A 26990-nucleotide genomic window follows, 5' to 3' on the forward strand; every position below is an offset into this window, starting at 1 on the left:
TGTTTTAACATTTTTCAATATACAATTTTTGTTGATGAATGTTAAAATTAATATATAATAAACTTACGTGATATAATACTGAGTGAATATTAACAAAAGTTTGGATGAAAAATTAGGCCACTTAAAATAGAAAAACTCCTTAATTTTCCATCCAAAATTTCAAGAAGTTGGTAGAAGCTTCGATTTTCTTCTTCTAGGTGACCTAATTTTCTCTAAATTTCCATGAGTTCATTAAACATATCATGTCGCATAAATTCATCATCAACCAATTTTAGTATTCACCAAACACGAAAGATATAACTAAAAACTGTTAAAACGTAAGAGATTAAATTGAAAATTGTTAAATCTAAATTGAAAATTCTTTCGAACACTGTGGACTGAAACATATACCTAGCTCGGTTTGATTTATTGTTTATTATGAGGAAAGGAAAGGAGAGTTAGCAATGAATTGGCCCATTTGTGTAAAAAGGAAGAGAGGGGAGCTAGCAATGCAAAGGCCACGTTTGGTTGTCTCCATGAGTGGGTGGCATTCCACACATGGCTTTGCTTAAGCATTTTCTCCCACTTCTCAAACCTTCTTCTTACAAAAATTCTGCCATGCTTACCCTTATATATTCTTCCCTTCTTTTTTCTTTTTCTTCCACTCTACTTTTTTTTTCTTTCTTTAACTATATATCTTTTCTCTTTTGTTGGTAGCTCTCTCTCACACACTAAGAAAATAGAATAATTTTGCCCCTTTAGTGATGGGGTAGCAAGAAAGTTTCCACTTTTTAACCTAAATTATACTGGTCTCGATCTCCTCTATCAAAGTCATAAACTTACTTTTTACCAGCTTTCTTAAATAACTCATCAATCTAAAAGTTAAAAATAACGAGTTATGGAATAATCTTGGGGTAGCTCAGCGGTTAAGGCACTTTGTTCATTCCCTAAATGTTGAAGGTTTCAAAATACTTCATATATCCCTATATTTGTTGTACTAAAAAAAATTTATTAGAAGATTTTTGGATCTAAAGCTAGATTCTTAAAATCCGAAGTTAATCAGTCGAGTCTATATATTTTTGACATATGTAAAGGTTTATTTATCTCAAATTACTCGTCGAGTGATATCATGAGATCAGTAGTAGCTTATCAAATTCATCTTTTATATGACCTATGCTTATATTCACAAATATACCTACAAACCCAACGTATAAATAGTACTCCAAAAATAACCCGACATAAATAACTCAGCCCACGTCTTTACAAAGGGCTATTTGCATAATTTAAACACAAATATGGCACAAAATTGAAAGTACTTAATTTCCAAACCTAGATTTTATAAATGGATATGTACTCATTGTGACCCAAAAAATATCCTCTTTAGAAAGTGGGGTATGGTTTTTGCTGTTTTAGTGATGCCGTTGGAAAGAGAATTTGACTTTTAATTACAAGTTGTGGAAATTTTCATTCTTTAGACATTCTAGGGGATTCCTCTAGATGAATTAGAAAATAACTTTTGTTTGTTTTATGCGTCTAATTATGAAAACTACTATCACAATTTGCCATTACTATTAAAAAATCAAATATAAATGAGGGATAGTATAAATCTTGAAAATGGCGGCATATATATAATTATCCTATAAGAAATCAAATAAATTTAATTAGTTTATTTTGTATCTTTTTTAAGTTTAATCCCACATTTTTGTATATTTACAATATAAGAAATACTTAGAATAATTTTTTACTGGTTTAAATTCAAGTTTGCTTCTGTTTTCAGGATCCAAGCCTCTAAATTTTCATAATAGTTTCATTTTTAAAATTTTTACTCCTCCAAACATTTTTTTTTTATCTCTACATTTTGAATAAAAATCCATATTTGATCATTTCTACTAAAATTATATATTTACATTTAACAAAAAAAATTGAATGAAGCCATATAATTAGTCCAATATCAAATTTACAAATAAGTAGCCTACAAATTCTATTGATTTCAATACCAAAATATAATAACACAGATTAAACCTAATATTTCTAAAATAGGATTTAAATTTATTTTATACATTATATGATTTAAATAATTATGACTTTTTAAGGGGTAGATGTCATTGTAAGCAATTATTAAGGGTGTTAGGTTGAGTCGAATTGAATCATATAATTAAGAAATTTAATAGACAAAACCCAATTGTTCACATGTTGCTAATTTTTCAAATCCAATTGATCCTAATTACTATAAAATGAAGTGAGAGTGTGACAATAATTTTTTGTGTTAATTTGGCTCAAAGTTGAAACTAATTATAATAATTCGTACCAATTTTACTGAGTTTTAAGATATGCACATTTAAGATATAATTTTCTTATCCATCCAAGCATGCATAGGTTAGTTTAGTGTATAATGTAATAGCTTCTTTAAAATTTAAAACTTCAATCTCCACGTCATAGCCAAATTTAATATTGTCAAATGGTAAATGACATCTACTTCATTATTTTAAAGTTAGAGGTTCAAGTATAATCTTCGTACCTGCATTTGTTATACTTAACAAAGAAAAAAAAATCTTCACACCATATTTATTGAACTATGTATACAGGGTTTAAATACTATTTTGGTCATGTACTTTAAGTTTTGGCTCATTTTGGTCCCCAAATTTTGTCTACTTTGATCCATATACTTTCAAAACATTCATTTATATATCTCTATTTTTAAAAAAGTGACATTTTGGATCATTTTATTTTTTATCTCATTTTTTGGATCACAATTTCAACACGATACTGTACTGAAAAAATTTCTTGAGATATAGTCATAGCTTTGATTTTTTTAAAGACAATCATAACTTTGTATTAAAGAGTTTCTGTATAAAATTTGTGTTAAAATATTTTAAATAAATATTAAAATGATCCCTTAAAAGTACAAAAATGAAAATTTTGAAAATACAGATGAAAAAAAAAATTATAAATACATAAATCAAAACTGAAAGTAAAAATTGTACTTAGACATACATATAATATAATTTTTGCTTTGCCACCGGCGGATCATAAAGTTGAAGGTCAAATTAAGATTTAAAATATTTTCCTCAAAATAATGTAACCTACTTTATCACAATAAATATATATATATATATATATATATATATATATATATATAAAAGAGAAAATTAAACCTATGTTTACTCTTGGATCCACCGAAGAATTATGAAGGAAATTTGAAAATTGAAAATGTGGTGGCGCGGAGAACAAGGTCGACGGTCCAATCCATATCAGTAGGGTGGGCCCGGCGGAAACAGAGAAATAATTGAGAAAAAAAAAAGGAAAAGGGAAAAAAAAGCGTCAAGCGAGTGGCCCATGCGGCTCTTTTTCAAAACTCAGCCCCCCTTTTCCCGCCTAGTCTTCTTCTGCTCTGTTTGATTGAATCTTCCCTTTATTTTTTTTTCCAAATTTTATCAAATTACTAAATTGGTCACGTCCTTTATTTTTTCCTTTTTTTTTATATTCGTAAGTATTCAAGCCAATTATGATTTTACGAGACAATTATCTGATTTTATTATATTTAATTACTAAGAAAACTCATTTGATATTAAATCTTAAATAGGTCATCATGTTATTTATTAGTTTTATTTTACGATGGAGATGTGCATAAAGTTTTTGAACATAAATAAATAAATAAGATTAAAGAAAAAGAAATTCTATATTACTTTTCAATAATGTAAAACATGTTTGGTTAGCTTTAATCAAACAGTAGATAGTAGGGACGATAGTGAAACTTTAAACAATATAAATACCAAATTAATAATAATAATAATAATAAAACAAGAAAAATAAAGCTTAACGCTTAACCTAAGATTAGTTCTTATGAAATATAGTTACTTTTTTTAAACTTCGTAGGGATGAATCTCTATCATCTATTTGTAATATAGAATTATAAAATATATACATAATTTAACATTAATTTAGTAGTGATTAATAAGTATAATATATAGAGAGCCAGGGGCAAATTCGGCAGAGGCTAATATGGAGAGGGGGAAAAGGCGGTAAAATTAAAAGACGGGAGAATTTGAAAAATGGAATTTTATAATTATCGTTATTTCCACCATTTTGAGTTTTATTAAGTGTCATTTAGCCGCTGTCTCTACGCTCTCTGTTACTGTAATCTGTTCTTACTCTCAAAACTTTTCTCATTGTCCGCTACGTTTCTTCGCTCTCAATCCGCCCCCACTTTCCTCTAATCAATCGCACTCGCTTTTGAGCTTTCCGTCTTCGGGTTGAATTTCAGATCTCTCTGCGCTCTTCATCAACTTGGAACTTGGAAGTTCATCAGGTACTGCGTCTGATTTTACCTTTCTAATTTGTTCCAAGGATTGGTTCGTCTTGTACGTTGTTTTCGGATTTGTGTCTTTCTGGAGTAGATGATTCGGTGACTGCTTTAAGTTATGTAGATTTCTCTTCGTTTGGATCTTCTTCATGAATTTCATTTCAGATGTGTGGTTGTGTTGATGGATTCTGCCTATTCGATTTTGTTTCTTGCTGCTTGGTCCTAGCTTACACCGCTACTCATTAATTAATTGTTACTATATCGGAGAATAAATTGTTTGACGTACTTCTTCGAACTCTGAGTTATGTAGATTTCTCTTCGTTTGGATTTTCTTGATGAATTTCATTTCAGATGTGTGGTTTTGTTGATGGATTCTGCACTTCTGATTTTGTTGATTGCTGCTTTGTCCGCTTACAGCGCTTCTTAATTAATTGGTACTATATAGCAGAAGAAATTGTTTGACGTTATTCTTCGAACTCTGAGTCAATGTTTTTCTTTTCCTGATCGGTTTTCCTGCAGATTTTTTTATCGGTGCTTTTGTTCGTATGGAGAATCCAGAACTGAACAAGCTGAGCCCATTTTCGGCCGAGGCTGACTTTCAAAACAGATCTAAATGGCTATCAAATAATCTAGACGGTAAGCAGTGTTTTACGATTGAGTTTTCTGGTTACTTGTCCGAGCCTAACGTAATAAGCTTCCGTTGTTGTTGTTGGAAGTGTTTTCAGCTCATCAGCTTCTACTCGTACAGAAAACTCTTGTACTTATTTTCTTGTTATCTCTCATATTGATTGTGCTATGAGTAATGTCTCACTCATTACTTTGGAAAGTTTGAAAATAATTAGAATTCTCCTCTATGACAGGAATGAATCGGAGTGTTGAGCAGATGCTGAAGGCGATCAAAGAAAATAGCCATAATTTCCCGAAAACTGCTGATATGGATTCTCAAGTTGAGGAATTCTCCCGCTTGTATCAATTGTTGGTTGAAAAAGTATTGTCACCGGAGCTACAATTGCAGGTGCCTGTTTATTCTGATTGTGGATCTCCTCAAGGCACTCCGGATTTAAGTTCGGATCAAAAACAGGGTTTCAATATGTCCAGCAATAGAGGCTTGGATATCTCTTTTGATTCTGGTGGTGGTAGCTCCAGTCTTTCTCTGAAGGACGGAACTGAATTTTCTTCTTCTTCTTCATCCGACTCTGAGTCAGAATCTTTTAACTCATCCGTCGACAATAACTATGCGGTTTCACGTGCTGAAAAAGATGGCCAAGGTCTGAAGAAAAAACTTCTTGAGTTAGAAACTGAGCGTCCTAACATGAAAGGGGCATTTTGGGTTGGCGAGGAAGACAAGGTAAATTACGATGAGTTGCAAGACAAATTCGCTAGAATTGAGGAAGAACTAAATGTTTCAAATATAAAGCTTCAGTTATCTGAGAAAGAGGTAGCTAGATTAAAGAGTAAGCTTGAGAAGAACGAAACAATCTTTTTGTTATCGGAAGGATTGCAGGCTCAGCTTGCGTCAGCTGAAAAAGATAAGGAAGAAAGGGAGGCGGACCTTCAAGTGGAAAAAATGCGAGTTCTGGAACTGCAACAACAAACAGAACAGTTGAAAACTCGGGCTTCTGAATCCGATTCCAGAATTGAAAGATTGATTGAAGAGTTAGAAATGAGCAGAGAAATGCTCAGGAATTCAGATGACAGGATCGCAAAGCTGACGCATGAACTAGATATTGTGCAATCTGACCACCATCTTCAGATCAAGGAATTAGAAACAGTTTTTCAAGTTTCACAGGAGCGATTCCATGCTGAGAAAGAACAGATGCAGTCTGATATTCTCAAACAAGTTGAAGCTGAGAAAACAGGAACTAGAGCTCTCCACATTGCTCATGAGACAGCCTTGCAAGGTGAGATTAGTCAGTTGAAAGATGAACTATCTGCAAGAAGCGAAAGTTTGGCAGCTCTGAATAGATACCACGACGAACTAAAATTGAAACACGATACGCTCATGGCCGAGAAAGATGAATTGACCGCCACAGTTCACAAACTTTTAGCTGATGAAGAATCCAGAGAGTCTCGGGTCCATGAATTGGAGGTTCATCTTCAACATTTACAAGTAGAGAAGGAGGGCTTGATTTCTGGATCTGAAAGCCTGAAAAAACAAAATGATGATTTGAAATTGGAACTCTCAGAGTTGCAGGAAGAAGTGAACAAGCAAAAAGTTACGATCGAGGATGGGGCCGAGGGGAAAAGGGAGGCCATAAGGCAGCTCTGTTTCTCTCTGGATCACTACAGGAGTGGGTATCAAGAGCTTCGTCAAGCATTCGTTGGCCACAAACAGCGTCCAGTACTCACTGCGTAGATCTTTTGCCTGTAAGATCTATGAACTGCTTATCATGTCTGCTTTTAATTTTTTTCCATGCATTTTATTTGTTTATGAGCATATCATTATTTAGTTGATTTTTAAACGTAGGTTAAGGACAATTGAATATCCTGTTAAAATATTTAGCCCAGTTGTAGTTTGAACGGCTTTGGTTAAACAGCGAGCATGTTAGAAGGATGTTGGTAGGAGTAATTTTCTCCCTTTTGGGACCAAAGCTGCATATTTTGTTGTATAATATCTAGGTGCTTACTGGTACATTATTTATTTATTTGTTTGATTTTCTGTCTCTTTTTTATGCTCTTTTAGTTATCAAATTTTTTTATTAGTTGTAAAGTACCTAAAACTTGGTGAAAGGTATTTGTTATTTGTTATTCTTGGATTCTGTTTTTTTAAGGAGATTCGAACTCACAACCTATTAATTAATTAGAGTTATATATCAATTATCGCTGAACTCGACATTCTTAGCTTCTGTTATTAGTTATCTTAAAATTATTAAATATCAACCTGATTGAACAGACTCATGAATAGCCTAATTTGAGCTACCGATGGCCTATGATTCAATTATAATTTTTACCCACATTTTTAAAATTTTATGAGGACATTGAGAACAAGTTAGCTTTATTTCCTAAAAAATCTTAGAATATTATTAGCCTTGGAAACTTCTTTAGAGTTTTTTTTTTTTTTAATTAGCTTTTACTTGACAAAGTGAGAGGTTCTTGAAAATTCTTTGCGTATAGGATTCTTATCAAAATATTGTTATGAAGAATATTTTTGCTTTTATGTTACCATTTAAGACTTTATTCATTCATTTAAAGTATAGTTTCCATTTAACTCGATTAATAAAAAGTTGATGAATAATAAAAAATTACTTTTAATGATATTCAGAAATTGCTCAAGTAAATTTAGGTACAGGGTACGAGAATTGAGCCACTAAATATTTAATCCTCTAAACAATATCATTCTTCAGTTAATAAATAGTTTTCTTTTTAGTACCCAATTAGTAAATAGTTCAAAATAAAATGTTTTTCATATTTGTGAAGAAAGCATATAGAATTATGAAATTGCGACTCATGAACATGTAATCAATCGATAATCAATCAGATAATTTAACACCAAATGAAAGCTAAATATGATGACTAATACTCCATCAAATTACAAGCCCTCAAATTGTTTAATATAAAATAATATTAATTAATTAATTAATAATATTATTATAAAATTTATATAATTATCATTTTACAATATTATATTATTTATAATATATTATATTTTAGATGTTTTAATATTAACAAAAAAAAATAAATAATTTTATAACATGAAATAATATATTTATCAAAATTTTGATATTTTTTAATATTCTACCTTTTAAAGTTTCAAATTCAAAATCTAAAAACAATAACAACATAAAAATATTATTTTCAAAATTCCACAGCTTGAATAATAAAATTCGAAAGCAATTTTAAAAAATGTTGCCAAGAAACGGAATTTGAATTCCCAACCAAACGATCATTATCTTCTTGGTTGAACTCACCTTATTCTCCCTGAAATTAAGCTCGTGTTCGGGTCGTGGAAAAGAAGCCAACCATATAATCTTACATGAGACAAATTCATAATATGGTTTTTTATTATTATTATTTTTTTATATAACAAGTTCATCATAAAGTTCAACTTAAAACCCAAATTCTTGCCAACTAAGCTGCTCCTTGGAGGCCAATTTTTATTTTACATTTTAATACATACTAACTTGCATACACCTCAACTAATATCATGGAGAAAATTTGATCCCAACTACATTTGGATACCAAGAAAACTGTAAAATTTTAAAATCCTAGATGGATTGGTGACTACTAAATCTTCACTTTTTTTATTGGTGATCACCTGGACCAACTCCTGGTGGTAAAAGTCAAATTCGTCTAAGAGCAAGCTAAGTTTCATAAATGCATCACTAAAAGAAGATATTACTTCCTCTGCCTAGTCTGGACTAGCAAAAGGGAGAAGAGAACTCACTTGAAAAAGGTCTCCCCAGCAACTGTTTTTGAAGTTCATCGGCTGCTTCCTGCAGAACGTATAGCAGTGGGGGCATTAATTAGCTGCATTTCAAAGTGCCTTATTCACCACATGCCCTGCACTTCCCAGCTTCTCCATCCTCTGCTCTACCCAAAATTGGCTTCCCACCATAAGAGTATCTGAAGATGGGGCAGGACAGATATCAAGCCCCACACACAACTTTCTCAAACTCAAGCTTCCTAAACCCTTCACTTAAGGTTGAGGTTCAAGATACTGAACCCACGTCACAATCACGAGGCATTTACAAGCTTAGCACGTCGAGTTTTTGGATCCACCTCAATTTGAAGACCAAGTTCAGCAATCTCGGGCACATCTACAGAACCTTGAACTTCTAGTTCAGCTACTAATTTTTGGTTTTCTAAGTTTCCTTCAAGTAAGTTCCTCATAGCCCAGATGCCCCATTCCCTCAGGAATGGGTTGTTCTCATCAGCAACACACTGCTGCAACAGCACAAACACTCCATTCTTCTTTCTAATGTCATCTTGTACATGCTTCCTTCTGTATGAGCAATTTGCAATGACAGCAACAATATCTCTTCGAAACCCTTTATACGGACACCGCTTTAATGAGTTAGGGCGACTACTTCTATCCTCGTTCTCGGCTTGTTGAAGTGCTTTCTTGATCATGGCTGGAGGTTCGACATTGCGAAGTAAGCCCAAAAGCAAATCTAGAAGTCCAAGAGAGAGAAGCACATCAACTGCATCCTCAGAAATATCTTTATGTCTACCATCCTGTGCACAAATATCTCTTAAAATAGCTAGTGAGTACCCGAGAACATCTACGGCGGTTGTGCCTGTTGGAAGACTACACTTGCATATTGGGGTGAAATCGATAATAGAAAGGGAGCTCTGGAAGATTCTAAATACACACGATGCAAAATCATTGGGGACAGTAATATCTCCGATTCGCTCATTCAATATCTCCGATATGATTGTCAAAAGAAATGCTTGTTCTGAAGAAAATGAAACATCTTCGGATTCAACTTTTTCACCATCTTTAGAATTATCAACAGGGCATAACTTAGAAAAAAGCAGAGGAAAATAAGGCTCTTCTAAGCAGATTCTCGAAAGAAGCAACTTCACCCAATCTTCACCAAAACCAACTGCAGAAAAACAAAACAGGAGTGTGAAGAAAAAAAAGGATGATACCAAAGATATGTAAAACATATAAGATAGAACGAAAATTTAAGCAAATTTAAGAGTTTACCCGAGGATGCAGTCCTCGTAATCTCTACAATAATAGGCAACCCAGAGTCACCACAAAGCAATGCAACCAATTCATAGTGTCTACTACATAGATTGTAAATAATCATACTCAAAGGATCAGAAATCTCACAGTACCGAATCCGTGCGAGTAAAACAAAATTGTCGGGGAATAGTTCACGCCAAATTGCTTGTTGATGCTCTTCTCCAGCCAATGAAACATTTGCTAGAACCTGCAATCCTAGTCTAATGATCACGATATCAGGATCACACATCAGCATAGCGTACTGCAGAATGCTTGAAACAACTCCAACTCCACTTTGCTCAATGAAAACATTCTGATTTCTAATTTCTCCAGCACATAGGTTTCTAAGGAGCTTCAAGGATGATAAGAGAAGTGCACCACTAGAAGTGTCAATGAGACGCTGAATCAACTCAAGCACAGAAGGGAGGATATTTTGTGAAGCCAAATCCGATCGACCCTCGGTACTTTTGGAAGCTTCAATAAGGATATCTAAGGATGCTTCTAAGGTGAATGATTTTGCAGCACTTAACAATTGCTGAATAATTCTTTCAGGTATAGATTGCTCAGATAATGATGGATTCTTCATTTTCAGGTAAAAAATGCTTAATACTCCACAAAGAAAGCTCCTTTTTGTAGAATTCTGAACTTCAAGTGAAGGCAGCAATGATCAATAGCAAAAGGACAGGAGACAAGTTTTCCTAACAAAAGCAAAACAACCAAGTATAAGTTGAGAACATTTTCATTTTCCTTTTAGGTTGTAAGTGTCGCAACGTCATCACGATGGGGAGTGCCGACTCATCCCCTAAAAGGTCTCTTGGACTCGCGACGCGGAGCACAGTACACAGCCCTCATGTTTTAGAATTTGATGAACACAAAATGCAACATCAAGGCACATAATCAATTTGAAATTAATTTTTATGCAATCAAGATATGTAAGCACAAACTATTTTCCAGCAAACACATAATATGAGCAATCCTGAACTCTAAAATTTCAGCATTGAAACAACCACAAATCCCTTAATTTTCGGTCAACAAAATAGCACCTAAAATCATCAATTTCAAATAAAATAACAGCAGATGAAATCCTTAATTATGCCCAAAAACAAGCACCTAAAATCACTAATTTTCAGCCAAAAAAAATCTGCACCAAAATCACTAATTTTCAGCCCACATTCAGCCCACATAACAGTACAAAAAATCGCTAATTTTAAGCCCAAAAATCTTAAGTCACCAGCCCACATAACAGCACCAAAATCACTAATTTTAACCAAAAATTAAAAAAAAAATTGCACTTAAATCAACAATTTCCAGCCCACATAACAGCACCAAAATAAGCTAAAAACTGCACCTAAATCAACGATTTACAGCGCTCATGACAGTACCAAAATCAATAATTTTAAGCCAAAAATATGCACCTAAATTATCAATCTTCAGTAAAAAACTATGCATAACAGTCCCAACTCTCTAAAATTTCAGAATTTGCAAATTTGTAAACACTCACAAAATTTTAGGTATCACAAAAAAGACGCCCACCACGTTTTAGAGTATGCACGGCTTAAACATCCCGAGATTTCAGAACTTTCAAACCTCAAAACACCCACAAAATTTTAGATTCATAAATCCCTTTTTTTTTGTACTAAAAAAACCCTTTTTTAAAAAAATAATAATGATTAATAAATAAAAAGAACACATACAATATTTATTCCATAATATAAACAATTCCAATAACCCCAAAATCTCATGCACATTCCAAAACCTAACAGAGCCCTAAAATTAGAAACAAAATTCTATGAAATTTTGCTTACCTTAGTTACCTATAGGTTTATCTCTATCGGTAGTTGGAGGTAGTAGAGGAACGTGGCAGACCTGTTCGTGCCGCGTCTGCTCGCCGGAGCTCGTAGGAAGTCGCGCCGCCGCCTGAACCGCTGCTACAAGTCGTCGAAATGGCCGTTCGTCGCCGATTTGGGTGTCGCCGGAGAAGAATCTGCTGCTGCTGGGATTTGCTACGGGTCTGGACGCGGGTCTCGTAGATCTGTCGTCGCCGCCGTCGTTCGTCGATAGCCGGAATTCGTGGTCGCCGTTCGGGGGTGTGATGCCGTCGGAGGATGGGATAGAAAGGGGCAGGGAGTCGGCTGAGTTTGAGAGAGGAAGAAAGGTTCTTTTTACGAAAATCTAAATTTTATTTTCTGATCGGGAGATTTCAGGAATTGAATTGAGCCGAAAATTTAGCCAAATGGGATTTATAGCTTTAATTAAAATTATTTGTATGCTAAACTAAAACTTAGGTTAATAATTTATCTTCAATAAAAAAAAAACTCAAAATTAAAAATTTGTACTATTAATAAAAAGTGTTGAATTGTGTTTTACCACGATAAGCTGAATTATCTTATAAGCAAATATTATAGAGGCATTTACAAATAAATATTGTTTTAATTTTAGATTTATCGACTTAATTATCTCATAATCCGTAATTTAGTTTTCCACTCACGCACGGATTTTAGTAATTCAGTAGGAAACTAGTTCCTAGCTGTCTTTGGAAATAAGTGCCTATATATTCCTCCATCAGACTCTTCCTTTTTCACATACTACAATCTAATCTCTTCACCTTTTATATTTTCTCCTCTAAGTATTCATCCATCTTTGTTCTTCCTCTCTTCAATTTTAAGATGGTCGGTGGTGGTTTCGAGTTAAGTGGTAATCAAGGCGGTTCGTTTAAGAATTATCCTGGAGAACTCACTTCTTGTGTATTGATAACATGCATTGTTGCTGTCATGTGCGGACTCATCTTTAATTACGACATTGGTATCTCAAGTAATTAAATGATTGTTTATATGTAGGACTAGCTTAAGATATAGGCATATGAGATGTGATTTCTAAAGACTAAAAATTCATCGATTTGAAATATAAAAGACATTTAAAATATATTAGATAAATTAAATAAATACTAAAATTAATTTTGAGAAATTTGTTACGAAAAACCAACATGGTAATTAAAATTCATGAAAATTTGATAATAAGCCTACAAACAACGTACGATAGTAAAACAGCGGAGGATTACAATTTTATTAAATTTTCTTCTCATAAAATGTGAAGACGAAGTTGGTTTTCTTTTTTTTTTTTTTTTTTAAACTTGGAATATCCCATTCGGCAAATCTTTTTTTCCCCCTACGATTCTCACTCACTCTATTGTTTTATTTTATATTTTGTGATTAGGTGGCGTCACGTCTATGGCTCCCTTTCTGCAGACATTTTTTCCATCTGTTTATGAGAAAGAGGCTTTGGACAATTCAACTAATCAGTACTCCAAATTTGACAGTCTTGCCCTCACAATCTTCACTTCTTCTCTTTATCTCTTTATTTGGCTACACTTTTGGCTTCTTTTGTAGCATCTTAGGTCACCAAAACCTTTGGTCGCAAAAAGTCGATGCTTCTTAGTGGCTTTGTGTTCTTAGTTGGTGCTGTCATTAATGCTGCTGCTCAGAATATTGCAATGCTTATTATCGGTCGTATTTGTTTAGGCGTTGGTGTTGGATTTTCAATTCAATCTGTTCCACTTTATGTATCGGAGATGGCTCCTTCTAAATATCGAGGCTCTCTCAATATTGTTTTCCAACTATCAATTACTATTGGTATTTTGGTGGTTAATTTTGTGAACTATGGTACTGCTAAGATTCGTGGTGGATGGGGATGGCGTGTGAGTTTAGGTGGTGCAGCAGTGCCCGCATTGTTCATCACAATCTCAGTTTTGTTTCTTCCTGATACCCCAACTTCAATGTTGGAGAGAGGTGAAATCGAGAAGGCAAGAATCATGCTCCAACGCATCCGTGGTGTGTCTTCAAAGGATGTAGATGCGGAATTTCAAGACATCATGGCAGCAAGTATAGCTGCTAAAGCAGTGACACATCCATGGAGGAATTTGAGAGAGAGGCAAAATAGACCACAATTGGTAATGTCAGTTTTAATCCCATTTTTTCAGCAATTGACAGGGATTAATGTGGTCATGTTCTACGCTCCTGTCTTGTTCAAGACTATTGGATTTGGAGACAATGCTTCTCTTATTTCATCTGTCATTACTGGTGGTATCAATGCTTTAGCAACTTTTGTATCCTTGTATGGTACTGATAAGTGGGGAAGGAGGATTCTTTTCTTGCTCGGTGGAACCATCATGTTCATTTTCCAGGTGATTAAAATTTTACTATTTCAAATTGCTTTTATTTTGTTTTCCAAAACAAAATTGAGCCAAAAAAAAAAATGCTTGACCAATAATATTTCTTCAAAAGTTTTTTTCTCTTCGGATTGATTTGATCCTAATAAACGCGACATTTTGTAGGTTTTGGTGGCTCTGTTTATTGCTTGGAAATTTGGTGTTTCCGGTGAGGTTGCTTATTTACCGAAGTGGTATGCTGGTGTTGTGGTGTTGTTCATTTGCATATATGTCCAAGCCTTTGCATGGTCTTGGGGACCTCTAGGATGGCTAGTTCCAAGTGAAATCTTCCCTCTTGAAATTTGATCAGCTGCTCAAAGCGTAACGGTGTCGGTGAACATGTTTTTTACCTTTTTGATTGCCCAAATCTTCCTTACCATGCTTTGTCATATGAAATTTGGGTTGTTCTTCTTCTTCGCTTTCTTCGTGGCTATTATGACCATATTCATCTATTTATTCTTGCCGGAGACAAAGGGCATACCCATTGAAGAAATGTCATGTGTTTGGAGACAACATTGGTTCTGGAGTAGATATGTGCCTCAACAACTTACTAAAAGTCGCCCTCAAATTTAGGAGACGGAAGTCACAACCCTATTACTAATATTAATTTTTCTTTTTTTGAACTTCAGTACCCCTTTTGATTTTTTTTTTCTTATTTCCAGAAATTAACTCTTGTACTTAGTAGTTTTGGTAGGGATTCTGTTTATTTTGAAGTCGTGGAATAAAATTTCTGGTTTCTCTATTGTCAATGTCATGATACATTTATGGTGTTTTTCTTCCCCAATGTTTTAATTCAAAATATATTTCCAGGAAAAAAAGAACTAAACTAAAACATTAACACAAAGTTTGAATGAATCAAAATCAATTAAAAATGATTACAATCTTACGCAGATTGAATTTCGATTGGTTTAATTGGATCATCAAAGGGAGAAAATATTAAGATAAAGATATATGAGGACAAAAGAAAATATAAGGGATCTCAAAATAAAAAATAAAAAAGTATAAAAAATGTTTAATTGAGTTTTGAATTTAGAAAGAATTCTAGATATTTATTAGATATAAAACTAAAATTTTAATGATCTGTTAAGACATTTTTTAAAGTTTCGACACAAGTTTAAGAACTTATTTAGTATTTTTTTAATTAAAAAAAGGACAAATTTCAAACTTCAATCACTTCACTACATTTATAATTTGACTCATTTTCAATTTATTAGAATATCACAAATCAAACCCGTCACAGAAATTTGAAATCTAAAAAATAAAATATGAAAAGAAAAAAGGAAAAAAAAATATTAGGGTCTTTATTCCTTTTTGTGGAAAAATACCAATGTCTTAACCAGCTGTTATTGCAAATCTATCACTAATTTAAAAGTTAATCATAAACAAACTCGATAAGTAAAATTGCCTTCAGAAGCCAGGCCAAAAACCGTTGATCTTTTTACACCTTAATTTGATTTGGACATTTCTTGCTATTAATTAACAAATTTCAATCTAACGTTGAAAAGGATTAATATATAGAGCAATTCGAATTGGAGATTTGATCACAAGTACAAACCTACCCATAAAATCATAATATCAATGATAGAATCATAGAAGAAAGGTACAATTCTCCACTGTTTTAAGCGGAAAAAGGAAAAAGAGCAGGGATTTTAAACATATTTGGCCTCGCCTTAGAAAATAACTACTCAAACTTTTTGATCAACGAAAGATCGTTCAACATCTTCTCGATCGCTTCATCATCATGTGCCCTTCCTTTAGTCTGAAACCAACAAAAGCATTCATAAGGAATTCCACCTAATTTGATAAAGATTTTGTTTTCAAGAACACTTTTGAAATCGTTCTCGAATCTCAAAAATAAAGATTAAATTGCGAGTTTAGTGCCTATCAAAGTTGTGTCAATACTTCCATGAATTTGAAAGTGTATTGGTCTCTAAACTTCAATCTGTATTATATCTAATAACTATCCGAACTTTAATAAGTGCCGTGTAAGTTCTTGAACCATCATTTTTGTATCCATTTTGTATCCAATAGGTCTTCCTATATCCATAAACATACTACCAGTTACATGGACCAGAAAAATAAATTACCGATCCTCGTAGAACTAATATAGGCATTTGAAAAGGGTGGCAAAAGATACCTTCAAGGATGGTACCATGGCAATAGCTTCCTCCACAGTTTCAGGGCAAAGATTGCCAAGAACACAGAGCTGCAAATTTCAAGAGTGATGATATAGACCTTTCTTTCTGAAGGAAAGAGAACAATAATCTGTAAATTGATTAAACAAAGAGATTCAGTAATTACCTCAAACTCAGCCAACTGATACCTGCTCAGAATTCTGTATGCTAGTTAAGATTCAACCTCTTAAAGATTTCAATAACACCTCTAGTTTATGTGATTCTAAATGGTTAGCAATAAATCCAAACTTCCAGTTCATAAATGAAAGTGATAAAAGTAAATATATTTCCCTCCACGAACTAAATATCAAAGTAGTGGAGATTTTTCAGATGGATACTAGTAAAAATAAAATTTTGTGGCTGCCGAGAATATAATGAATTTCAGCTAATGTTATGGACTATTTCCCTAGTAATAATTAACCAAATAGTTCCTGGCTAGCAAGGAAATGAAGGTTGTAAAATACAAGTCCAAATTGGAGTCAGTTATAGTATCTAGTGGATCTGCACGAACCCATCCTAGCCACTGCCCGTAAAATAAATAATATTTATGTATACAGTTTAAAGGATACTCTCGTACTTGTCTAACAGCATCAGGATTTTTATAGCGGCTGAAGCGTTTCACATACTGCAATGACTTTTCAAACACTCTGCAGAAAGAAGACCCGAATTAGAAAATGCCCACCTTTCATCATAACTTTATCTCTAGATTTTAATTATCTCGACAAGCAAGATCAACTCTAAATTAACTTATGAACCAATAAATAATAAACACAAAACTCACTGAGAAACTTGATTCATTGGATCCTCAGACATCTGCTGAAGCTGCTCATATTTGTGCTCAAGGATCAAAGAAACTTCACAATTCATTAAACACTTGGCTTTCAAGAACTCTGTGGGCAACCAAAGGAAGTTAATGTCAGTTTTCACCTTTAATGTTATCTCTTATGCACTTCAGAACAAGGTACAAGAAAATGAAAGAGTTTATAAGTACACCAAAAGATTTGCAGAGTGGCAAGAGCTTAATGCTTCAATTTTGTATAATTACTTGGTCGTGTAAACTAAAAATTTTGGCTATTCTAGAGCCTCTTGTTATCATAGATTCATAAAAAATGGAAAAGCTTATAATAGATAAATATCTTGTTGAAAGACATACATCAGAATTAAGATTTTGCATAATCACATATATTTGTCTAAAATTTCAGAAACCCAAGGACCATATAATATTAATCCAAAATATTAGAAAGCTCAAGGCAGTTAGCTATTTGGACCTTAAAGCACATATTAAGGAAGTAATGTTTCAATGTAGAAGATGAGCCAGCTTGAAATATTAAGAACATGCATTACGAAAAATAAAAACACGATATCATAAAAAAGATCACAATGTGTCTGCAAAAAGCTTCTTTTTTATGTAACTATTTCTAATTACCTAACAATATTTGGAACCAAGAAATTTATGAGATACTGCCATCCTAAGTAGATGGCCACAAGATATGATATCTATGAAGGAAACCCATCACCATAGAAAATAGAGCAACTTCAAATCTCATAGAATATTGTTATAAAATCAGAGATTTATAGACAGTTTGCTACCATCCCCAATTTTAAGCTCCGCCGCATTTTCTTCCTCCTCTCCAGACATACTTGAAATTTGGATTTCGCGTCAATCTAAAGAATCTGTAAACGAGTACAGCAAGATCAAAACTAAATCTACAAAATAATACTAATATAAATTGCATCCCACATAACAAACTTCCTACCAAACTTCGAGCCATCATAAGGATAATAAAAGAAAGGGAGAAACTCAGAGTTAAACTACCTATAGAAAAAAATATATATATATTGAAAATCTTGAGAAAGAGGACTCTGAATAAGGAATGACATATAACAGATTCTTTCATTTACTTCTCATGGTTTTAGTCTATAAAATTAAGAAATTGCCCTCATGATTGAACTCTAACTCGTAAAATACATGAAGGCCCTAGTATGTTTCATAATTTCTAACTTACCAATGCTTTCAATTAAAAAAACCAATATTAAAGATCTCAAAATACTTTGCGAGCCTAGATACAAACACTTTTGATTGATGTTAATCTTTCTGGAGATAAATCGTGGATAGATGTCAATTTAAATGATGCCCAAATCAATTTTCCATTAACCATAACGATTAGTAGCTTTAGGGAACAAATTGGCGCATTCGAGCCCTAATTAATTGGCTTCGTACCAAATTACGGTGAGTCAAAGAAAATTGTGAAACATATACAGCACATTTTGCGGCCTCGGAGGATGATTAGATTAGGCGATACTAAATCCTATTGCTGAAGATTCGAATTTAAGCTCCATGATCGAGAGTAACAGACACACGTCTCGAATTAGAACAGTATATACATTAAAAAGAAGAAGAAGATCAGGCCAAATCGTTCAATTCATGATCAGTTTATCAGATTTTAAATTGAAAAAAGCTGGGAGAGGACGCACCACAAAACACAGAGATGACTACGGTACGATATCCGGCGGCGAGACGAGACGGCGAAAAGAGAGCCGGCGAGATCAGAAAAAGGCGCGGGGCAACTCCCTCTGATTTTCTTCGTTTTTAACCCACATACTTCTATTATATTTTCAAAGAGTGCCACTGGATAGTGAGGTGGCAGTAGCCTTAAATTAATCATTATTTACGTAATTAATATATATTGTTTCTATTTTCTACCGTATTAACTTGTATTGAGATGAATCTATAGCTGAATTGTTATTGAGAATTTGAGTCATAAGTCACGAATTCGAATCATTGTTTTTTTTTTCACGATCACATATTGAAATTTTAACTCAAAATATGTTACATTTTTAAAATCTATGGTTTCATCTCCCCTCTACAGATATTTTAATATTCACTAATTGTTTGAATCATAATATATTTAGAAAAATGATGCAATATACTTTACTGTCTTATCATCCACTTATTAACGAGGAAAAATTTATGTGATGAAATTGGTAGAAGATGTAAGTTCTTTGTGTCTTATTATTGCTCTCATTAATTTCAGCTAAAAAATACTTATGTAGTATAATAATACGAGACTTTATATAATTGGTATAACTTACGAGCTCTCCAAATAACGATCTTGATCTCACAAGATCTAAATTTAATTTCATTGATCTCGACCCATTTAGTTCTCAAAGTTTATGATCACCAATAATGAGGGAGATAGCACGGAGGAAGTCTGATTCGATAACTTCAAGAATGGCAAGGAGTTTAATCAGTAAATATACATGGATAAGAATAAAATACAAAATAAATCAATTTTAAAAATTAAATATAAATTTCCTGCAAAATATTATTTATATTAAAAACATTTCAATTTGTTAGTAATGTGAGGATGGATGAACCTTCGATTTAGAGAGAGAAGAAAAAAAACAAAATATCTTAATCGTTAAATTATATATTAAGTTAAAAATGTTTAAATTGGTTTCTAGAAATCAGCAAATTATTTATTAATCTATTTATATTTCCATCTCAGTTCATTGTCACGTTGCCGCCCAACCCAACCATCATTCAATATTACCCTCCAACTTGAATACCGTCTCAGTCCCTCGTCGGGTCAATTTATTATTAGTAAAAAGAAAATGTCAACTTATTATTAAAAACCAGTATTATAAATTAGTTTTTTCTTTTTTCTTTTTTACTCTATACTTTACGGCATACTCTCATATTTTGGGAAAATATAAATCAAATTATAACCATTTATATTAACTTTTACCAAAAAGTCGCTTATTAATTTTGACAATTTGTATCAATTTGGATGAAATTGGACATTTATGATACAAATTAATAAAAGCTTGCCAAATTCAAGGTGATTTCTTTTACACATTCAATTCAAAAATCTTAAATTTATCGAATTGAATAATAATTTTGGATAAATTAAAAAAAAAGATGCACTCAATTAGTTAAAATTTTATTTTATCGAAAACTTGCAAATCTAAGAGAGACCTTGTGGGTACTTTTTATTATTTTCTATGTTTTTTAGTTGGGTTTAACCGTTTTCTTTTCCCTTTCTTACCTATTTAATTTCACAGGTATGTTTTCAATATTTAGTGATTATTATTATTATTTAATAAGGTTACGTGAGATCGAACTTCTAACCTCGAGAAAATGAGTACATGTCAATTACTATCAAACTATGTTCATGTTGACAAGTTTATTATTATTATTATTATTATTATTTTGAGAAAGACATTATTTCGCCACTTATTCTTAATTGGAATGGATGAGTTAACAATTCTCCATAAGGATTTTAAGCCTAGAATAACTTTGTTAAGTTCTAAATTAAATTTCCATTAGGTACATATCCACAAAGTGACAAAGAAAACTGGGCCAGCTTGACAAATTTGCTAATGATTTAATTTTATAAAATTTATAATAAACAAATATTTTCAATAGTCCATTCCCAAATTTCGTTTCCACGGGGCAACACAGATATCAAATTTTCTAACTTATAGACTAAGTTTAACGACTTTATGCCATAACAAAACTGACTTAAGCAACCTAAACTTAAAATTTTTTTATTTTTTTTTTATTCACTTAAAGTTAAAGTTAAAATAAAAACTAAAAATAAACATAAATAATAAAATTAAAAATAAAAATAAATAAAGCAAATAAAAACTAGAAAGGTGTAAGAGTAGTTGCTACAACAGCGAACGATCCTTATCATTATTAATAGCAGTGGGAATGCGACTCTTACCTGTACTGATTTTCCTGTCTCCTGTATATCTGTTTTACACTTTCAATTTTTTTTTTTAAAAAAAGGTAGGTGGTCCCCACGCTGACGTCACCACCTACAATTCCAAAAATACTTCATCATATAATATAAAAATATTGGGAGCTGCTACATTTAACATTCCTCGACAGAATTTAATATCTGCCCCAGAAAAAAGGCCAGTGCACTATTTTCTTCCAATCCAAACGCCACGTGGCACGAAACAACTGGCCCCCACTGGGTCCAGTCAACCCCGACTTTTTTGTTTTTTTTTTTTAATTTTCCCCCGTGGAAAAAAGAAGCTTCCGTCTTTGACTTCAGCCCCCTCCCTCCCGTCGAAGTCCTTCTTCTTCTTCTTCCTCTCTTAATTCAGTGGGAATGAGAACTTAGCAACGCTAATTTGGAGCTGCGATTTGTCTCTACTGAAGGAACCGCGAAGATTTTGGAAGTTTTCTTTTGGGAATTCTTTCTTAATTTGCTTTGCGTCCAAGAAAAGAATTTCATGCAGAATTTCTCCTGCTCTCTTTCGTCCACAGGTTGTTATTTCTCTCCCTCAGCGCTATTTTTCATTAATTATATATTTGGGAACTTGGATTCTCCAATCTTAATCTAATTGCGGCGTTTTAGGTGCGATGCATGGATTTTCTCATCTAGTGTACAAATTCCTGTTTGATTATTTTCTCTTCTCGATCTGATCTATGATTCCGGAACTCCTTCTGTTTTCCAGTTTCGGAATTGTTTCCACGGAGTTCTCTGTTTTCTGACTGTTTTTTGTGCTCTTTTATTATCATTTATTTCTGGAATTTTTTTTTTTGGATTTTGTTCTGTTCACGTGGAGGAAATTAACCCGGTGTTGTTTTAGTTGTTTCCCTCTCATTCGAGCAGTTTAAAAACTTTATAGGTTACTGCTTTTTAATCCCAGAAGTAAGGTTAAGAATTATGATGATGATTTTATGAAATTAGTGAAATTGGGTTGTCAAGTAGTTGTGTTCACGTCGTGTTTTTGGGTATTGAAGGTTGACTTTTCGTTATGACTTCTGATAAGATTAAATATATCCTAAAATATCTGACTTCAGCTTTTAGATTTAGTATGATAAATAATTTTCCAGTGATTTAACATACTATCAAAGCAGGACCTTACATCTTTGAACTTATGTAATGTTATTTTCTTCCTAATTTATATTGATAGTCGATTGTTGAGTTTTATGCTAATTTTCAATCTGAGGAGAATCTTAAGAATAATTGTACTTAATCGTTTGGATTTTAGCAGCGATCAAAAAACTTTTGGATGTTTTTATAATCAAGTATATGGCTGAATGGTTGTGACTGCAGATTTATGGCAAACCTTCATTAATTGCTGAGGTGTGGCCAGCAGGTGTTTGGAGGGGCCAGATTTTGGAGCAAGATGGCCACTGGATTGACTGCTAAAATTCGATTGGTTAAGTGTCCTAGATGTCGCCGGCTTCTTCCAGAGTTGCCTGATATTCCTGTTTACAAATGTGGTGGATGTGGAGCTGTTCTTCAAGGTAATGCTCTTCGACACATCTTATCAGAAACCTTTCATTTCAAATATGCAAGTATATTTCAGTTTTTGGTACTGGAAATTGGAAAGTCTTTAGGGATATGTTGAGTTTTTGGGACAAACCGGTTTTGATTTGGTTAAGAGTGGAATATGAGAATGTTTGGTTATAGTGGAATTGTTCTTTTTGTGATACATTCCTAATTATTAATGGTTTGATAAGAAGGTGAATTGAGGCAAAAACATGGGTGCTTAGAATTGATTCTATTTTAAAACCATAAAGGTATGATTTGCATATTTAATCGACCGCAATAGTTAACTTTGTAGTTGCCCCTTAGTAATTCTTCTTTTGAAAGCTATTACGTACTTACTCTGATTCTTCATGTAGCGAAAAATCGAAGAGATAGTTCCCACGACACGGAATTGGGCTCACAAAACAGAGATTCTGCCCAGAGGCATGAAGTCAACCCTCCTTCTGAAGATAGGGAGCCTAGCATTTCAAGCCATGGAGCAATTATTCCACTCCGTGGCGAGTCTAATTTGGAATTGAACAATGAGAGGGATAGAAATGAATCTGGAGAATGGGGTAGTGAGAGGCTTGTTCATACGACTTTGAGTGAGCAGCTAATGAATGCTAGAAATAATGGCGAATCTCATCACGAGAATGGCGAACTCTCGGATGGAGATCTTTTGAAAGCAGAGGAAGCTAGCATTTCTTCATCAAGTCATGAAGCAATTATTCCATCCTCAGGCGAGTGTGTTATAGACCCAGATGTTGAGAAGGATCAAGACGAATCTGGCAGTGAGCAACTTGTTCGTAGGAAGTTGGGTGAACGCCAAAAGTACGCTAGAAACAATGACAAACCTCGTGCCAGCGACGATGGGCGATCAGGATTTCCAAATCAAGTTTATTACGAAGAAGAGTGCTCTTATCATGAGAATGGCAAGCTCCCAATCCCATCCAGAGATCCTTCAGTAGGCGAGGCAGATAGCATTTCAAGTCCTGAAGCAACTATGTCATCCTCTGGCGAGTGTTTTATTGACCCAAATGATATAAAGGTTCAGAAGGATCAGAATGAATCTGGGGATTGTAGTCTGGAGCAGCTTGCTGATATAAATTCAAGTGAATGCCTAAATAATGCTGGAAGCAATGATGAATCCCGGGCTTTCCACGATGAGCAACCAGGCGGCTCAAACCAATTCTATTCTAGAATCGAATTTGCTTCTCATGGGAATGCCAAGCTCTCGGGACAAGGTCCTACAGAAGAAGAGGAAACTAGCACTTCAAGTCATGAAGTAATAACAATCCCGTTCTCTGGTGAGTCCATTGTGGATCCTAATGATGAGAAAGATCGAAAGGAAGGAGATGAATACAACCGTAGCGAACAACTTGTTCAGATAACTTCGAGCAAACACCAAAAGAATGCCAGCAATGGTGACGAATCTCCTGCTCCTGCTTGTCACGACGGTCAATCTGGATTTTCAGACAAAGCGTTTTTCGTGAATGGGGTTGCTACTTGTGGGAATGAAAAGCTCCCAAGTGGAGATTCTTCAGAATCGATAGATGAGATCTTACTGTTGGGAGAAGAAAGTCCAGAAGCAGATGATAGGAAGAAGATTCATTCTAATTTAGAATGCTCAGGTATTTCCAATGAAGTAGCTAAAAGTTCTATTATTACTGCTGATACACAAGTGGGGACAAGCATTTCATCTAAAATTCTTGCTCCACTTTCCGAACGAGTCAAGGAACCCGAGGAAACGATTAGCCATGATCTTGACCATCGAAACTCTGTAGATAATTTTGAATGTTCCGAAGTGAATCAATGTGCTGAACCTAGTGATGCCCTTCTTGGTATGGTCAAATCTCCAACCACCAAGGGTTCTCCTGCATATGATGGAAGTGTATCCTCATACGATGGAATGGACGATCAGATTTTGGACCATCGTAGATGTTCATCAAGGAACATTCATGGAACTTCCAACTTTCTTACTGCCGTAGAAGGTCCAAAAAGGGAAGAATCATTGGTGAACAGTAACGCAGTGGCTAGAGATTCTGAAATTCCAATTGAAGCAAGGAGTTCCTGGAAAAATTTGTCTCGTGAGAAGCATCATGACATAGAGTACCATGAAAGGAGTCAAAATAGAAGACATGACTTTTCAATGCAAAATAGAAGCAGGTTAAGGAGAGAGAAATATCATAAGTTGTCATTACTCGGAAGGGATTGCCATGGTGGCTACGAAAATGGCAGCACTTCAGGTTCTATGTTTGACGAGTCCTGTGATTCAAGATTGCATTCATCAGACAATTTTGCGGACCATGATGAGGAAAAGGTTAGATTGTTGAGAATGGTTTATGAACTGCAGGATAAGCTAGAGAAAAGTTGCAATCTTAATGGAAACGGTAGTGGAAGAGTTTCCATGGGATCTGCTCAAAAGGATGCATGGGCGCCAGTGTACTATGATCATCAGATTCCTCAGGAGGAAAGCTGGCATGACTCAGAATATCCTTCTTACTCCCAAAGAAATGAGCGTCGAACTAGTTATCCTGGACACAATTCTTTGTCGCGGATGACTTCTGGTGCAAAGACTGTTTCTGGGCCACAAATGAACCGTTTTGGCATGGAACACTTCCCTGATAACTGCCCTCACTCAATGCAGCTGCTTCCATCTGAACGCTGGCATAATCGAGGGTCCCGTATGGCGCATATCGATCATGACTATTATAGTTCTTACAGCTCGTGTCCCTCGAGTCCCCAACATTTTCTTAGCACACAGTTGTCTGCAAGGGGCAGTCATATGCAGTCTCATCTCAGCCATCGAAATCATGAGAGGAATTATCTGAGAGAGAAAAATCGTGTGGTGAAGCATCATCTTCGGCCAATGGCGGGAGGCGCCCCTTTCATAACTTGTTACTACTGCTTGAAGTTGCTGCAGATTCCTGCAGAATTTCTCTTATTGAAAAGGAGATGCAATCAGCTCAAGTGCGGTCATTGCTCAAAGATTCTTGAGTTTTCTCTTGAGAGCAGAACTCATATTGTTCCATATGCACACAGAGCTGCAGAACTTCCGCCATCTGAGACCAACGAATGCGATGATTATGCTCTCGCGATTGGCAAAAGTGGCTCCAGAGAAATAGATGATTCTATTGTTTTTCCGCATCCGCCCCGCCGAGACATGGATATGAAATTCAAGAATCTAAAGACAGGATACCAGTCTGGTGAGCCTTCCTCCCACGCCTACAAAGCTGATAAGTATTCCTCCGAAGTCAGAAAACACTCTACCTTGTCAAATTCGCCACTTCATCGACTCATGGGCTATTCTTCTCCAAGCCAAGTCATAAGAGGGTTAGTGACATCAAGAAGCCTGCAGAGGAAAAACTAAGGTAATGAGAATGGAAAGGGAATAAGAATGAATGAGAATGGTAGTAGCTAGGAAGGGAATTGAAATGATTACTTCTTTTGAACCCGACATTATAACATGTATGATTTTAGTTTTCTGAGGAACTGATGAAGCTGAAACTTCTGGATCTGCTAACCATGCTAGGCGTTACAAGCTCGACGACGTTTTTGGCATTCTTCCACGTAAAATAATGTATTTATAGATTCATTACAAGTATAGACAGCTACCTTTTGCTTCTTTGGTTTGTATTTAATGCAGGTTACAGGAGGTTTGATATGTCGTTAATAGAGACGGGAATATGTTATATAAAGGTTATGTATATTACATTACGTTCATATAAGGAAAGGGATAATTACATTTGAGTTATTTACATGACTGCTAGTTTCTAAGCTCGAGGATTAGCTCCAACCTTTAAAATTTGAAGGGAAGGCCATTTTGGTCATTTACTTAATACAGTGGTGTAGAACTTCTAAACACTTAAATATTTTTCATAATTTTAACGGGCATTTTGACCTGCACCTAATAAGAAATAATTAAATTTTGTTGTGATCTTATAAATTCTAGTTTCATCAATATAAATTCTAAAACTAAATACTTTATGGAGTGGAGAGGTATATATGTTTTTGTGAATTGTGATTGGATGAACCATGACAACACACTTTTTTTTTCTTCTGTCAGTATTAAAAAAACAACATTTAAAAAAATAATTATAACTATGGCCAAATTGGGTTGTGCCATTGTGGTTTTCGGTCCAAATATGATCTATCTACTCAATAATTCATCCGGTGACTTCACAGTTGTTAGAAGCAAGGAAGAAGACTCCATCAACTATTATCTTGAGTACGATTCATCTTAATTATTAGATAAACAAATGCACTCATAATACGAGTATAGGTTAACGGTAATTGATATGTATTAATTATTTTGAGGTTGGAGGTTCAATCTCCTATATCCACAAATCTTACTACTTAGAAAAAATACATGCATAAATAAAAA

General features: G+C 34.1%; 4 protein-coding genes and 1 pseudogene across 9 annotated transcripts; 3 read left to right on the forward strand and 2 right to left on the reverse strand.

Moving 5' to 3' along the window:
- Positions 1-4067: 4067 nt before the first annotated feature.
- Positions 4068-6946, forward strand: LOC111006642 (protein NETWORKED 4A). 2 transcript variants are annotated; one of them, XM_022278670.2, is made up of 3 exons: positions 4068-4288; positions 4802-4918; positions 5143-6946. In XM_022278670.2, the coding sequence occupies exons 2-3, from the start codon at positions 4828-4830 to the stop codon at positions 6636-6638; spliced, it is 1587 nt and encodes a 528-aa protein (XP_022134362.1). In that variant the 5' UTR covers positions 4068-4288; positions 4802-4827; the 3' UTR covers positions 6639-6946. The 2 variants fall into 2 exon arrangements, with proteins under 2 accessions (XP_022134362.1, XP_087978496.1); XM_088122370.1 differs by lacking the exon at positions 4068-4288 and adding an exon at positions 4332-4716.
- Positions 6947-8263: 1317 nt separating this feature from the next.
- MEE50 (ARM repeat superfamily protein) lies at positions 8264-12172 on the reverse strand. Of its 3 annotated transcripts, none has more exons than XM_022278397.2 (3): positions 11768-12172; positions 9933-10651; positions 8264-9828 (listed from the first exon to the last, which is right to left on the reverse strand). In XM_022278397.2, exons 2-3 carry the CDS (start codon positions 10537-10539, stop codon positions 8957-8959), a joined length of 1479 nt encoding a protein of 492 aa, XP_022134089.1. In that variant the 5' UTR covers positions 10540-10651; positions 11768-12172; the 3' UTR covers positions 8264-8956. The 3 variants fall into 3 exon arrangements, with proteins under 3 accessions (XP_022134089.1, XP_022134090.1, XP_022134088.1); XM_022278398.2 differs by having other exon boundaries at positions 10062-10651; positions 11759-12172; XM_022278396.2 differs by having other exon boundaries at positions 11759-12172.
- A 337-nt stretch (positions 12173-12509) lies between these two features.
- On the forward strand, positions 12510-14899 carry LOC111006503 (sugar carrier protein C-like; annotated as a pseudogene). Its single transcript, XR_015790336.1, has 3 exons — positions 12510-12764; positions 13167-14133; positions 14284-14899. The product of XR_015790336.1 is annotated as a sugar carrier protein C-like (transcript).
- A 750-nt stretch (positions 14900-15649) lies between these two features.
- Positions 15650-18965, reverse strand: NRPB4 (RNA polymerase II, Rpb4, core protein). Its single transcript, XM_022277815.2, has 7 exons — positions 18807-18965; positions 17922-18005; positions 17113-17221; positions 16901-16978; positions 16459-16492; positions 16295-16363; positions 15650-15916 (listed from the first exon to the last, which is right to left on the reverse strand). The coding sequence occupies exons 2-7, from the start codon at positions 17968-17970 to the stop codon at positions 15839-15841; spliced, it is 417 nt and encodes a 138-aa protein (XP_022133507.1). The 5' UTR covers positions 17971-18005; positions 18807-18965; the 3' UTR covers positions 15650-15838.
- A 2423-nt stretch (positions 18966-21388) lies between these two features.
- LOC111006528 (uncharacterized) lies at positions 21389-26360 on the forward strand. 2 transcript variants are annotated; one of them, XM_022278523.2, is made up of 3 exons: positions 21389-21612; positions 22409-22602; positions 22984-26360. In XM_022278523.2, the coding sequence occupies exons 2-3, from the start codon at positions 22482-22484 to the stop codon at positions 25974-25976; spliced, it is 3114 nt and encodes a 1037-aa protein (XP_022134215.1). In that variant the 5' UTR covers positions 21389-21612; positions 22409-22481; the 3' UTR covers positions 25977-26360. The 2 variants fall into 2 exon arrangements, with proteins under 2 accessions (XP_022134215.1, XP_087979317.1); XM_088123191.1 differs by having other exon boundaries at positions 22452-22602.
- Positions 26361-26990: the final 630 nt, after the last annotated feature.

The sequence above is a fragment of the Momordica charantia genome (assembly GCF_013281855.1).
Source record: "Momordica charantia cultivar OHB3-1 chromosome 4 unlocalized genomic scaffold, Mcharantia_2.0 BLBB01000004.1, whole genome shotgun sequence".
Lineage (NCBI taxonomy): Eukaryota > Viridiplantae > Streptophyta > Magnoliopsida > Cucurbitales > Cucurbitaceae > Momordica > Momordica charantia.

What these genes read in the sequence shown, in the direction of transcription:
- LOC111006642 (XM_022278670.2), top strand. Translation starts at nt 4,828, where the DNA reads ATGGAGAATCCAGAACTGAACAAGCTGAGCCCATTTTCGGCCGAGGCT. An exon ending in GCTATCAAATAATCTAGACG is followed by an intron (nt 4,919 to 5,142) that starts GTAAGCAGTGTT and finishes CCTCTATGACAG; the next exon opens with GAATGAATCGGAGTGTTGAG.
- MEE50 (XM_022278397.2), bottom strand. Translation starts at nt 10,539, where the DNA reads ATGAAGAATCCATCATTATCTGAGCAATCTATACCTGAAAGAATTATT. An exon ending in TACGAGGACTGCATCCTCGG is followed by an intron (nt 9,829 to 9,932) that starts GTAAACTCTTAA and finishes GTTTTTCTGCAG; the next exon opens with TTGGTTTTGGTGAAGATTGG.
- NRPB4 (XM_022277815.2), bottom strand. Translation starts at nt 17,970, where the DNA reads ATGTCTGGAGAGGAGGAAGAAAATGCGGCGGAGCTTAAAATTGGGGAT. An exon ending in GGAGCTTAAAATTGGGGATG is followed by an intron (nt 17,222 to 17,921) that starts GTAGCAAACTGT and finishes GGTTGCCCACAG; the next exon opens with AGTTCTTGAAAGCCAAGTGT. An exon ending in CCATGGTACCATCCTTGAAG is followed by an intron (nt 15,917 to 16,294) that starts GTATCTTTTGCC and finishes TGTTGGTTTCAG; the next exon opens with ACTAAAGGAAGGGCACATGA.
- LOC111006528 (XM_022278523.2), top strand. Translation starts at nt 22,482, where the DNA reads ATGGCCACTGGATTGACTGCTAAAATTCGATTGGTTAAGTGTCCTAGA. An exon ending in ATGTGGAGCTGTTCTTCAAG is followed by an intron (nt 22,603 to 22,983) that starts GTAATGCTCTTC and finishes TTCTTCATGTAG; the next exon opens with CGAAAAATCGAAGAGATAGT.